Raw genomic sequence first — 14,367 nt, 5'->3', positions numbered from 1 at the left:
CAGCAAGAGTGCAGCAGATAGCACCCGACTTCTGATTTTCCTGCAGAGGCTGGAGCAAGACTCAGTGAGAAGGTATGTCAAGCCTGGAAGTCTTCCTGTAGGAGGCACCCAGTACCAGGGTTTCTGCTGAGCCTTCTAGCACAGACTGGTGTAAACTTGGTAAGGCTTCATGGCTCTGAGCACTCAGAGACCCTTGGAGAGAAGCCAAGGCAGGAAGCGCAAACCGAGAGGCAGCCTGACTGCGCTTGGGTCCCAGCTCTGCCTTTCCCTCACTGACAGAGCTTGGGTATATTATCTCATCTCATGGCCTCAGTTTCCTCATCTGTCCAATAGGAAGAATGACAACACCAGCCTTGTAGGTTATTATGTGGACTGAGATAAAATGCAGACAGTTAATTTAGCACCTTCACTGAAGGGTATGTCCATCCTACTGAACAAACCAGACTCAAGGGGTCTGGGGTCGGGGGAGGAGAGAAGGAATCATCAAACAGCTTTATTCGTATCTTTTTCTAGAACCGGTTCTTCCCTTGTGCCTGGTTGAAAATTAAGGCAACCTCATAACGCTTCTGGATTCTCATATGTAATAAAACAGCCAACAGCCACTTTAAAGTCACAGAGTCCATGTCATTTCTATTATTTAAATGTTCCACTCCCGGGAGTTCCCTTTGTGGCTCAGTGGGAACGAACGTGACTAGTATCCATGAGGACACGGGTTTGATCCCTGTAGATCCCAGTGGGTTAAGGATCCAGCATTGCCATGAGCTGCAGTGTAGGTCACAGACGTGGCTTGGATCCCTCGTTGCTGTGGCTGTGGTGTAGGCTGGCAGCTGCAGCTCTGATTTGACCCCTAGCCTGGAAACTTCCATATGCAGCAGGTGGGGCCCTAAAAAGACAAAATAAATAAATAAATAAAATAGGCTTTAAAATAATAAAAAGAAAAGTTCTACTCCCTTACAAAGGCCAAAACATCTTGTGTAGAATCAAGACTTCTCCCATCCCCCAGCTCAGTCCTATCACAGGTGGGAACCAAAGTGAGGGAAGGGTAAGTGTGTGTGTGTTTGTGTGTGTGTGACTGTATGTGTGTAAGAGTATGAGGTCAGTCTTACCTCTTGTCCTCACCTTGTACTTTTACTGCTGCTCATCCCTCTACTCACCCCATTTTCCAACCCCTTGGAGGAGAGAGAAGAGATGAGGGGTCAGCTTCCTGTTGGGGGCACTATTGTGGTCAGTGTCCTTTCTGGGCTGAGGGTTGTTTGGAGCCCATGAGCATTTGTGTGGGTTGGTTCTATCTTGGGCCCCTCCCACCCACCCTGTTCTCTTGTTTATCATCTAGGATACCCACTAGGAGGGCCTCTGGTGTCCTTTGCTCTGACAAATTCTGGGCATCCAGGCCACTTTTCTCTGCCATCAGCAGACAGCCAGCCCATTCCTTATCCCCATGATTTTGCTGAGGTGGACACATCCCCCTGTCCAAATAGCCCCATTGAAACCCCAATCACTAGCCGTGGGCAAAAGGACAGTCAAAAGGAAGGAATGAAAGGGTACTCCCAGAGCCCCCTACCCCAGTTCTTTCTGATGTCCTACCCTCATATCCACATCCCACTTCTCAGGTTCTCTATCCTCCATCATATCTGGTCCTCCAGTTATGGTCTTGAGGATGGTCAACTCAAAATTCTTTTCTGCCATGTCTTCTGGCAAATGCTACCTGGTCTCCCTGTGGAATGTAGCACCTATTAATGTTTTTCACATGCAGAAGTTCCCAGCCAGGGATCAAATCCGAGCCACAGAAGTGACAATGCTGAGTCCTTAACCACCAAGTCATGAGGGAAATCCCGGCAGCATCTATTTTACTGTCTTGTTGATCCAGCCAAGATTGGGACTTCTCTCTAAGATGAGCCCAAGAAAGCCTTTTGTTTTTGGTCTTTTTAGGGCCGCACCTGCAGCATATGGAAGTTCCCAGGCTAGGGGTTGAATCAGAGCTGCAGCTGCTGGCCTACGCCACAGCCACAGCAACGCCAGATCCAAGCCACCTCTGCGACCTACACTGCAGCTCATGGCAATGCCGGATTCTTAACCCACTGAGTGAGGCCAGGGATCCAACCTGCGTCCTCATGGTTCCTAGTCGGGCTCATTATGCTGAGCTACAATAGGAACTCCAGAAAGGCTCCTTCTTATCGTCCATTGCTGATGAGCTTAATAAACATTGCCTACTCTCACTGGGCTAGGGCAGACCTGGCTTGGTGACACACCGCATGACCTGAGTCAGCTTGCTTTCCATCCCCTTACCTGTCCTACCTTCTCTGTTTCCTCACAGAAGACTTGTCAGCATCAGAGGAAACTACTCTGTGAAAGCCCCATAGAAACCATTATCCTGTCTATTGATGCAGGTGTACTTCATCACCCATGAAGCTCCTTCCCCCGCTTGTCTCCCTAAGGTCCTGGGACCTGTGCCGATTGCCCACAGCTCAGTATCCAGTTGTGCACAAACACTATCCTCAGTATCCAGCTGTGCACAAACAGCTGGGCCTCTGCTGGTGCTGTCCTTGTGCTCCAAACTCCTTGCCACTGTCCCCCGCTTCCCTCCCACCACATTCTAAGACCCCAGGCTAGTCCAGCCTCCCTGCTTTATAGGGTGGCAACTGAGGACCAGAGCAGGCCTCCACCTCACCAAGGTCCCATAGGGGCAAAGCTGCACTTGCACTAGGCTGCCTGACAGCTTCACACTATGTGGAGGAGGTTGTGTGGGGGAAGATGTGCAGGGTGGTGGAGGAGGGAAGTCAGGGGCCAGAACTCTGGCAGTATCCACCTATCCCTGCTGTTCTGCTGCTTTGGGGTGGGCGCTGCCTTTCCCTGGGGCTCTGCAGTCCTCCTTCCTCTCTCCAGGCTGCAGGATACCCACTTACCAGGGCATTGTGGAGGAAGAGAGAAAAAGGGGGAGCCGCTGCTGCCCCCTGCTGTCCCCTGCTCCCACCTGCTGCTGCCCCCATGAGGGCTCACCCCAAATCTTACTGCATCTGCCCCTGTGATGGGCTCTACCCTCTCAATTCCTATCTTGTCCTTGCAGGCAGGCACAGGAATCCCCTCTAGACTGGGCAGAAAGGAAAGCTGGGTTAGGGAGAATCAAGCAGGCAGCTCCAGGTTGCCAACTTCGAGGACTCAGGCTGGTGCAAAAGTAGGGCTGCCACCAAAGAAGGGGGCTTCCTTAAAGGGTACATCCAGGTCACCTCGCTGTTATGATCCTAGAAGAAAGATATTCTTCTGTCCAAAGCCCCCACCAAGGGAGTTACCATCATGGCTCAGGAATAACAAACCCAGCTAGTAACCAGGAGGATGCTAGCTAGATCCCTGGCCTCGCTCAGCGGGTTAAGGATCTGGCATTGCCATGAGCTGTGGTGTAGGTCACAGATGTGGTTCAGATTCCATGTTGCTGTGGCATAGGCAAGAAGCTGAAAATCCAGTTAGAACCCTAGCCTGGGAACTTCCATATGTAGCGGGTGCGTCCCTAAAAAAAAGACAAACATTTTTAAAAAGGACAAAAAAAATAAAACAAAATAAAACCTCACACACACACACAAACAAAACAAAGCCTCCATCAAGCTCTGTACCTCAACAGTCCTAATTCCAAGGCTGAGACACAGCAATGAGCCATGGTGAAGGTGAACAAGGCCCCTCTCTTGGAAAGGTCCCGCCTGAACCCTTTTCACTCTGAGACCCCTTCTGCTGATGTGCCCTCGGGCTTTCTGGGGCAGGGGCAGGGCAGCCATGGCAGGTGGTGCTGGATGCCACCTGTCCTGCACACCAGGGCTCAGGACGAAGAAAACAAGAGAAGGAATGGTCTCTTTCTGGCTGCACTTCTGTTCCATTTCCCACGCTCCTTGCCAGACCTGTGGAATCCTTCCCAAACCACCACCCTCCACCCCACCTTCCCCCAAAACTGACAGCTCACATTGTTAGAAAGTTCTTTTTTATGAGGACGGCGTCTTGAGTGCCAAGGTTTTATCTCAGCGCCATCTTTCCTCATCTGATTTAGAGACAACTCTGCATTAAAGGATATTTGGAGAGAACCTTAATTGCAATGCTGCAAGTAACCACTAACAAAGTATTTCCAAAGCAATATCCCCAGGGTCTACATTAAAGAAAAATGACTCATTGGCAATTAGCACAAGCTATTTACACAGGAACTGTTGCACCAAAGTCTAAGAAACTCTTCTGCTCTTAAGCAGGTTAAACAAAAGCTTTCAATCTTATTTTCCCAGCTCTTGGGTTGAACAACACTTTTCTTCAAAATCTTCATGTAAGTAAATTCAGCCTGATTCAGAAACACTCCTTCTGAATGCTAACTATGTGGGCTCCAAATGGGATGAAGTCGGTAGTACGGGCACCCCCTCCTCCTGAGGACCCTCAGTGTGGTGTGTCTGTCCTAAACAGGGACCCCTGCCCCCATTACTCCCAGCCCTTGGCAGAACGTGGCACCAGGCATCACCCACTTGCATCCAATGCCCTGCACGAGGACAAGATAAGGGTGCTTCCAGGGACAGGTTGGGGACCTCAGCCCATCAATGGGGGAGTTCTAGGGCCTAGGAAAAAGGAGGATTGACATGATGGACCTGAGTGAATGAATTTTGAAGGGAGGAGAGAACATTTTAGCCCAACCTTTAAAAGCGGGAGTTTGGGCAGTGTCACCAGGATGGTGGGGGATGCGGTGTTGCTAGTGAGCTAGAGGAATGATGGATTCTGTGCTTCCAGCTTAGAGATTTCAATATGGCTTTTCTTCTAGAATCTCCAGCTGAATGTGGAAAAGACTTTGAATGAAGTGGCAATTCCTGGACTCTTAGTTTTGAGGCCTCAGCCACCAGCCCATCTTCTAGACAGATGATTACTGGTGACAGACCATGGCCTGGAATGGCCAGAGATAATGAGTAGACATTGATGGGGCCTGAGAGACTCTCTAGGAAAAGGAGACAGAGAAGAGGACAAGAGGAGAAAGACTATGGAAGGTGGGGATGTTTTAAAAAACACCATCACCAGAGTTCTGGTCATGGCTCACTGGTAATGAATACAATTAGTATCCATGAGAATGTGGGTTTGATCCTGGGCCTTGCTCAGTGGGTTAAGGATCTGGCATTGCTGTGAACTGGGGTGTAGGTAGAAGATGTGGCTTGGATCTGGTATTGCTGTGGCTGTGACTTAGGTCTGCAGCTACAACTTTGATTCGACCTCTAGACTGGGAACTTCCATGTGCTTCAGGTGTGGCCCTAAAAAAGACAAAAACAAATGAGCAAAACAAAAAAACCCCACCATCACCATCCTCTTCAGAGGTGATATTCATAGAGCAGACTCTTTTCCAGAGAGTGCCTTACACAGGTCAGCTCATTGAATCCTCAGAAAGATCTGTGAGGCTTGTGCTTTTATTATCCTCATTTTATAGATGGAGAAACTGAAGCACAGAAAGTGTAAGTAACGTTCCCAAGGTCACACAGCTAACAGATGCCACAGGAAGCCAAAGGCAGGGGTTTTCCTCAAATGAAATGTGAAAGGGAAGCTCCATGTATATAAGGGCGATAGAACTTCAACTGTGGCTCATTAGGGGGTTGGGGGGTCTCTGAGACGGAAACAGCTCAGGAGGAGTGTGGCTTGCGGGCAGAGGATGTGCACAGGGCAAAGGGAGGTGCAGAAAGGACAATGCCTGGCCAGGAAGGGCTCTGACTTTCTGCTTCCTGGGGAATTGAGAGTTGGAGGGACAAATGGAGGGCAAGAAGCAGGGATGTCACATTGGGGTACCCAAGGTCTGGGGAGGCTATAGGGAGGAAAGCGGGGCTGGGACACTCACACAGGGCCTGGGGATGAGGGGAGGATGGGGTGCAGGCTAACTTTCTGTGCACCTTGCCTGGCACCCAGCTTAAACATGATGTCTAGGTGCATCTCTGAGGATGTTTCTAGATGAGGGGAACAATAGAGTCGGTGGAAGCAGTAAAGTAGCTGGCCTGTGTGGATGGACCTCATCCCATACCTGGAGGGTCAGAATAGAACCAAAAGCAGAGGAAGGGAGCATATGTCCCCTCCCTATCTGCCGGCTTGAGCTGGACACCTGGCTGGCCTGAGATTTTCCCCAGTGGCTCTCAGGCCTTCAGGACTCATACTAAATTATACCATTGGTGGCTTACCAAGGGTCTCCAGCTTGCAGAAGGCAGATCGTGGGATCCTTCAGCAGTTCTTAATCATGTGAGTAGTTCTCCGTCACCATGTATATATATACACATACACACACACACACATATATATACACATCGCATATGTATACATACACATACCATATATATACATATCATGTGTGTATAAATACATTATATATATGAGATCTCCTATTGGTTCTGTCTTCCTGGAGAGGACTGACAATCACAGCCGGACTCTGTACCCTTGAACCTCCTGGGGGTTACACAGACTAGGAGTCACAGGCTGCTCAGCGCCGAGTCTGTGTGTTTTGGGAGAAGTTTGTCCTCCTGGGTGCCGCGATAGGAGCTGGGAGATGGGTGGAGACTAGGAACTGGTCCCCAACAGAGACTGAGCAGAGCCAGGATTAAGCAGAGCCAGGAGGGCCTAGAAGAAGAGACTTGTTGACATTGGAGGGAAGGAGCCTGGTGTACGATCCACACGCTTACAGTTGCCAAATCAGGCATGGGGAGTGTCTTCTGAGGTCCACACGGCTGCCTAGTTGTGGGAGCAGGACTAAGGAGCCCCGGTTACTGGGGCAAGAGATACAGATGGAACTATGTGCAAAACTATAAACAGTATGTTGGACCATCTCACCTGAATGAGAACTAGGGATTTAACCATTCATTAGCCTAATGTAAACTATGGACTTTAACAAACATATTGGTATTGGTTCCTCCACTGTAGCAAAGGTGCCTCTCCAAGGCAAGATGAGGATCATGGCAGAAACTGGGTGATGGTGAAAGAGCACATGGGAACTCTATACCTTTTTGTCTTTTTAGGGCCACACCCACAGCACATGGAGGTTCCCAGGCTAGGGGTCCAATTGGAGCTGCAGCTGCCAGCCTATGCCAGAGCCACAGCAACACGGGATCTGAGCCACATCTGCGACCTACACCACCGCTCACAGCAACGCTGGATCCTTAACCCACTGAGGGAGGCCAGGGATCAAATCTGCAACCTCATGGATACTAGTCAGATTCGTTTCCACTACACCACAATGGGAACTACTCTCTGCACTTTCTGCTCAATTGTCTGTCATCCTAAAACTGTTTTAAAGTCTATTACTTTTTTTAAAAAACATCCATTAATAGGGGTTCTGTCCACAGTTTATGAAAGAAAGCCATCTTCCAGTTCACTGACCTATACTTTCCTGAGAGGAGACTCTAGACACAGCAAAGAGTGGATTTTGGCTCTTACCAAAGAATAAGAAATCCATACCAACTGTCAAAAATCAAACTCCTTCTCTCTTACAGAGAAACAGAGGCACCTCGTAAGCAGTTGCATTTGAAATCAATCAAAAATGAGAACTTGCAGCTTGAAAACCCATGAACTCGAGTGTGGGAAACTGGTTCATTAGATGGTTGCTTCAGTGTTTAGAACAGATTCTTTGAGAGATAAAGAAGTGAAAGAAGATAATAGATAACAGAGAAGGAGGAGGAAGGGAAGGAGAGGAGTGGGGATGAGGAGGAGGAAAGGAAGGAGAAGGGAAGCAAGTGAAGGACAGGGAGGGGAGGAGGAGAAGTGTGAGAGAGACAACAGATGTGGCCACGCGTCCTGGATGAGCACAAGTGTGTGAGTGGCTTTCTCTGGATGTTTCCTGGGTCTGCACAGAAATAAGCACCCGGTCCAAGTGAGGTGTAGTTAGCAATGCAGTTCATTTTTATTAGTTATAAATAAAGTACAAAAAATCCACCAAAAGTGAATCTAAGCATTTACACAATTCCTAATGTCTCCGCTTTTTCATTGATGCACTATTGCTTTAATAGTCATAATAAATATTCTTCTAGCTTTTCTGCTATAAAATAGTCTATGTAGCAAAATGTTGCACAGCACAACAGAACAGAACAGCAGGAGGCTTACAAAAAAGGACAATCAACACTGAGGATAATCCTTTCACTTACCAGGGGCAACCAAATTACCCCCTCAAGGGCCTGGTGTCACTGGCTCCAGAGCTGAGAAATGAGCCAGGGCCAAGGCCAGGGGTGGGGCTTGGGAGAGGGAAAGATGGGGTGAGGAGGGGTGGGGGGCAGGCCAGCCAGGTCAATGGGCACTACTTCCCACTCTGACCCCACAGAGCAGCAAAAGGTGTGTCCGTCCAGGAGCCGAGGGGCAGTGTCTGCCAGGCCCGGCAGTGTGGCTATGGTGCCTCAGTGGGCAACTCCACGGGCTGCCTCCACAGAAAGCAGGTTAGCCTGGCTCCGGAGTGGGGCCAAGGGGAAGCCGGGAGGGAAGCAGGCAGGGAGTCCAGGGAATAGGACCCATGGTCCAGCCGGAGCAATGGTGGGGTCTAAGGACCCGGCAAGACCCAGCCACTCTTATAAGCCCAGCCAGGCAGTGCGGCTAACCTGGGCCTCTGCTCCCTCCCCATTCAGCACCATCCTGGAGAGGGGGGCTCCTGTGGAGGGCGGGTTTCTCCATCAGGCAAAGGCAGTGATGTCTAGAGGCCAGAGGGAAGGGTGAGCTGGAAAGAAAGGGGAGGAGGCGAGGAGGGAGGAGGCAGACGTGCTGAGAGAGTGTGAGCTGCTCAGAGGCTGCTCCGGGGACAGGGACCCATCTCCCTCCTTTTGGCTCAAAAGCAGCCTGGCTGTGCTCACTGCTGTGTCAGGCTTTGAAACTACTGGTTCTCCAACCCCCCTACCCCCTCGCCCACTTCTCCTGGGGGCAGTGAGCCTGGAGGCCCACCCCAGTCCTCCTCAGCTACCCCTCCTGCCCACAGCCCCCTTGGAGCAATGGCTGAGGGTAAAGGAGAGATGCTGGGAGGAGAGACATGGGTCCAAAGCCGTATCCCAATCTGCAGTCAAGGGCATCGCCTCAACAACAAAGGCTCTCAGAGACAATGGGATGGGGGTGCTAATCCCAAACGCGTGGTTTGGGGCTTATATTCTGCCAACCCCATCCCCACATCTAACAAGATACGGATTTCAGCTCACTCTCCAAATGACTCTCAAACCTTGTGAAAGCACATGTCCCCTGCCCAGGGCTGTGTCCACCTGTCTTGCTTCCCTGTCCCCTGCAGGGTGCTGCAGATGAAAGGACAGACTCTTCCAGAGGTCTCCTTTGAGCCACTCCACTGGATAAATTCTCTGCTCCCTGCTTCATCTCCTCTCTTTCTCACCTTCACTCCATTCTCCCTTTCTTCTCTCCTAGAAGGATGAGACACCCAGCATGGGGGGTTCCACCGGCTCTGTCATATTCTATTCTAGTCTGAGGGACCCTAGGGAACCCACCCCACCCCCGCCCAGTTCCCCTTCCTCACCCCAGCCCAGAAAACAGAGGCTCAGGGAGGTGAAGTGACTTGCTCAAGGTCACAGGGAAGTTTGTAGAACTGGTCTGAAAACCCAAGCCTCTTGACCACGTCCCCAAGCCCTGCCCCCTGGCCATGCCCCACCCCCCCCAAATAAATCAGGCTTTGGGCTCTCAGATACCCCTGATGCTAATGAATGTCCAAAGGGCCCAATTCTGGAGTCAGAGAGGTTTGCAGCCCAGGGGGAGCAAGTGACCTCTAGCGCCCCAGACCTTCCTAGGAAGATGGGGGTGCAGGGAGGGCTGAGGTTGTGGGAATGGGGAGGAGGAAAAACAGATTCACGGTGGAGGGTTGGGGGGAGGGGCAAGGATAGCAAGTGAAAGGCTTACCCCAGTCTGCTGACAAGTGCAAATTATATTTATATATGTGCTAAATACAGTCACTATATTGGAGTTTTTTCACTAGATCACAGCATACAGAATCAAAGGTTTGCATTTCGTATGGAATGTACCCAAAGAGGCCAGCACCACAGTAGGACAGCTTGCAATCACACACCCTGATAGTCTGGACGAAATAAAGTTCGCGGAATTTTATTTAAATTTTTTTTTTGTATTCGTAGTTGTTTGTCATCGTACCAATGCATGCAAAGCATTCCACTCCCAGAAACAACGCCAAAATGAGGTAATAGGAGGAATAAAAAAAATTAGTATCCTTTCTAAATAAATAAATTATAATTAAAAATGCAAAACAACTATAAAAATAATTAAATAAGAACCCACGATATCTACAAGTTAGTCATAAATTATGATTGTTAAATATAAGGCATTTAAACTCACAAAACCCTGTAAACTAGCAACGTGCCATGTTTTTTGTTTTTTGTGTTTTTTTTTTTTTCGTTTTTGTTTTTCTATCAGCTGAAATCGCTCTAGCATTTGCTCTACGCGCGCGCAGGAGATGAAACACGAGGTGGGGGGAACCTGACAGACGTTGCTACAGCCCCGCGCGGGGAGTGTCTGTCCCGCCGGCAGGCGGGGGGCTTGGGGGATTTCTTCAGGAAAAAAAAAAAAAATCTGGTGCTTTTTCTTCACCATTGAAAAAACTGTGCTTGTTTATTAGGCGTAAAGAGTTAAGAATACTTGCACGGAGGCTGGAAATATTTGCAGAAGAGGAGCTTGAGTCCCGCCAAGGACTGGGGGGGCGAGGGCTGGGCGGGGTCCGGCTGGAGGAGGAGCCCCGGGCCCCGCCCCCGCCGCGCCAGGTGGCCTGGGTGTCTTGGATTGGCGTCCCTGGCGACCCGCTGCGACTGCGGCTGCGGCTGGAGGCCCAACTGGAACCCTGGGGCAGCTCTCGGCCCAGAAGGCACTCATGCGTCTCAGTCAAGAAAGGGTCTGAGTCCCTGGAGTTGAGCAAAAAGAGGACGACCTGGGGTCTCCCCTCCCGGAGGTGGTGGGTGTGAGATGCTGAGGCCCAAGCCTGCTTCTTCTCCACGCTTCCCAGGCTCCAGGAAGATGCCAGGAGGGGGCTTCGAGGGAGGAGAAGCAAAGACCCCTCTCTTCTCTTCTCATCAGGCCTGACTGCAGGCAGAGGAAGCCCAGGGCTGGGAGGTGCCCACCTGCAAGGTAGGACGGCCCCCAGAGAAATGGCGGGGAGGCTCCAGGATCTATCCCAAAAGTCAGTAGATCTCTCCCCTCTGGGTAACCCCCACCCCAGTCACTGCCTGATGTTAGCCTGGGGCACTCAGGGAGCCTGCAGTGAACTGGGGGGAGGGGAGCCCTCCCACTCAGCCTATGATGGAGATGTTGGTGCCCACAGGCAAGTCTTTGTCAACAGCTCCGTGGGCATGCGGCTCTCCTGACTTGAAAAATGTGTTGACGTTAGGGAGGATCAGAGAATGTGAGTGTTGGAAGGAAGTTTAACAAGCGTCCAGTCCAACTCCTTGTGTGCAGCTGAGGAAACCGAGGCCCAGAGAGAAGGAGGGAGGTTCTAGCTCTGCCACTTTGTCAGTGAAGAGCCAAGATGAGAACGACAACGGAACTCAGACACTAGATTCAATCCCTCTGGCCTCCCCACTGATCCCCATCTGCTGGCCTTTGAAACCAGCCAGGGAGCGAACAAAGAACTGAGACCTATCAGGGACCTGGCTTCCCTAGACCACCCTGCCTCCCTCTGGGTCAAAGCCAGGTGGGGAGAGTTCCCAGCTTCCTGGGACTACTGGTAATTAGCTCTCTTTGAAATCCTTATGAGTATTTTCCCACTCATGGGATCTCCAGCCATCAGCCCTGGAGATGTTGTTTACACACTGGAATCACTTGATGGACAGTATAGTGCTCATTGCTGTTAACCTTGAATCAGACTCACCACCCCGTTGGCACTATTGCCCTGGCTTCCTAACTACCCTGTAAGCTCCTGGAGGCCAGGAATACTGTCTTTCTTGCTGTTGTCTCTGCCAGCACCTGCACTGGCATTCAGTAAAGATGGCCTTGGCCTGAGTGAGATCCTTGAGAAACCTTCCTACCAGAAGCTGTGACCCCCACCCTCTGCCTGCAGGTGTCCTGAGCAGCCACCCCTCCACCTGATAGCTATGCGTGGGCTGGAAGGTTCTACCTCAAACCAAAATCTGCCTCCTGATCATTTTTACCCATTGGTTCTGGTTTTCCCCTTTGTAGCAGCAATGCAGACACAAATTTTCTTAACCTGGCGGAATCTTTCCCTATATGTGCCAAGTATCCTGTCCCCCTTAGTTTTCTCTTATTGACATAAGGGCATTGAGACTGGGGCAAGAAGGGGAAGGGGAGGCTTTGAGGGCCGTGCAAATGAGGGAGGAGGAGCAAGCAGGAGGGGCAAAGGAAGAGAGCAGAATTCCAGCTGAGCTGGTGTCTTCCACAAATGGACAAAGAGAGTTGGGTTGGGGTTGGAATTCGGTGGACTTTCCCGTCTCCATTCTGCTGTTCTCCCATCTCTCTGCTCCGTTTTGAGGTGCAGAGAAATCGTGGGGTGGTTCAGAAAAGACAGGCTCTACGGTGTCCCTTAGAACTTGTAGGTTTCGTCTTCCACCACCCCCAACCCCTCAAGGAGGTTCCCAGGAGAGACCACAGAATGTGTCCGGCAGATAGTGTTTTAATCCTCACAAGGTCTAGGTGAGGTAGAGGAAGTGGAAGTGGGGATGGGCTGTTGTTTCTCCCCACCGTGAGAAGGACACTGAGGCACAGAGAAAGAAAGGGACTCACCCAAGGTTATCAAAGTGTCAGAGAGAGAGCTCGACGCTAGGAACACAAAGCCTTCCCCACCCAGCCAGGCTGGTCTCAGGGCTAGGGCTATCTCTGAGGGACTCCATCAGGGCTTGAGACATCCCAAAGGGAGCTCAAGGTCCTCCTCAAAGTGTTTAGCCTCAGCCTGTACATGCTAGCTGAGAGCACTTTGGCCAAGACCGAGTGGCCATCACCTATGTTACTTTATCGTTAGCATCTGGGTAATTTTTTGCATTAGGGAGGCAGTGGCCAGATTGCCTCTCCGTAACAGGGTATGAGCACAGCCGAAAGGAAGAAGCTGGCATGAGCAGGGCTGTCCTGGCTCCAAGGAACTGAAGCAAGGCTAAGCCCAAGGCTGAGCCCTCCTGGTTCAGTGTGGAACCAGGGGAGGGAGGATGGCTGGAGCTAAGGAGATGGGCTCTGAAACTGGGGAGCCCCCCTTCAAGACAAATTCTCCCCTTCACCTACTCAAATGCTGCCTTCCCAACCCAGGCTGAACCCCTCAGAGGAGCATCTAAGCCCCCTTCCTCCCCCTTTTCTCAGATGCCCCCTTCCACGCTCCGTGCACTGTAAACATGAGCAAAACAAAAGCCAATAAAAAAAAAACAACAAAAACCAAAAAAAAAAAAGAAGAAAAAAAACGAGAACCCCCCTCCCGCCTCTCAACCTGGGGTGAAAAGAAAAAAAAAAACATTCTTTTTCACCGTAAACAGGATTTGGCTTTTTTTTTTTTTTTTTTTTTCACCTTTGAGTCCTTTTTCTTTTTCTCTCATAAAGACGGGGAGATTTGGGCTGTCGTTGGTTGGTTCGGTCAGGCACCAAAACAAGAAACTCAATGAGAAATATTTGGTGCGGATTCGGTAATAGCGACATGTCCACCACAGATGACTAGAGCACCACACACGACATTTTTCTGAAGCTAACATGCTCTGGCTGCCATCCACAGAAATAGCTAGAGACCCCTACATGGTTTCTACGTGGTCGAGAGGTATATATACAATCCTTCAAAGGACAGGATTGAGGGGCCGGGCTATCAGCTAGACCTGCAGGATCACGTGGAGAGTCTCAGCAGCATGGGCCCCCCTCCCTCCCTGCTCCGGGCACCAGCTCCTCCCTCCCGCACAGCAGGCAGGGTGGTCACCACTCTGGATGGGTGGGCCCTCCCCCACCCCCACCTCTCCTCCAACCCGATTACCACCAGCTCCTCTTTCCACAAAATGTGCTTGCAGGCTTTTCCTCTACATCAAATGGCTCAGAAGGCAAAGTTTGGCTGCAAGGGCTATGGCCGTGAGGGGACCTGGTGAAGGAAAATGGGGCGTCCACTGGGCTAATTCCTCCCTCAGCTGTCGGCTCCCAGTTGTGTCTCAATGTCCACTCGGCAGATGGGGCATTTCTTGCTCATGGCGAGCCACTGGTCCACACAGAGTTGGTGAAAGAGATGCATACAGGGTAGGCGCCTGGAAGAAAGGGAGAATCCAGGTCAAGGGGAAGGGGGCCCTGGGCTATGCCTGGAGCTGATGGACACTGGCTACTGGGGGCACCGGGAGACTCATACCCAGGACCACTGGGGGACTGGCCAGAGAGGAGTCTTGGGGGCCCTGCCATAGAGCAAGGCTGTAGCTGGGATGGGAATTCATGACCAGAGGGATAGCCCCCAGGTGC

The 14,367-nt window shown here is 50.9% G+C and overlaps 1 protein-coding gene across 1 annotated transcript in view; it reads right to left on the bottom strand.

Moving 5' to 3' along the window:
• Positions 7,854–14,367, bottom strand: part of RNF165 (ring finger protein 165) — a 121,136-nt gene continuing 114,622 nt past the window's right edge. Inside the window, exon 8 of the mRNA XM_021092574.1 lies at positions 7,854–14,162. Within this exon, the coding sequence (XP_020948233.1) occupies positions 14,045–14,162 (118 nt within the window). The 3' untranslated portion in view covers positions 7,854–14,044. The remainder of the gene's footprint in view (positions 14,163–14,367) is intronic.

This window comes from Sus scrofa, chromosome 1, assembly GCF_000003025.6.
Source record: "Sus scrofa isolate TJ Tabasco breed Duroc chromosome 1, Sscrofa11.1, whole genome shotgun sequence".
In the NCBI taxonomy this organism is placed as follows: domain Eukaryota; kingdom Metazoa; phylum Chordata; class Mammalia; order Artiodactyla; family Suidae; genus Sus; species Sus scrofa.
The sequence above is the reverse complement of the archived record's forward strand: the minus strand, read 5'-3'. Positions and strand labels throughout refer to the sequence as shown.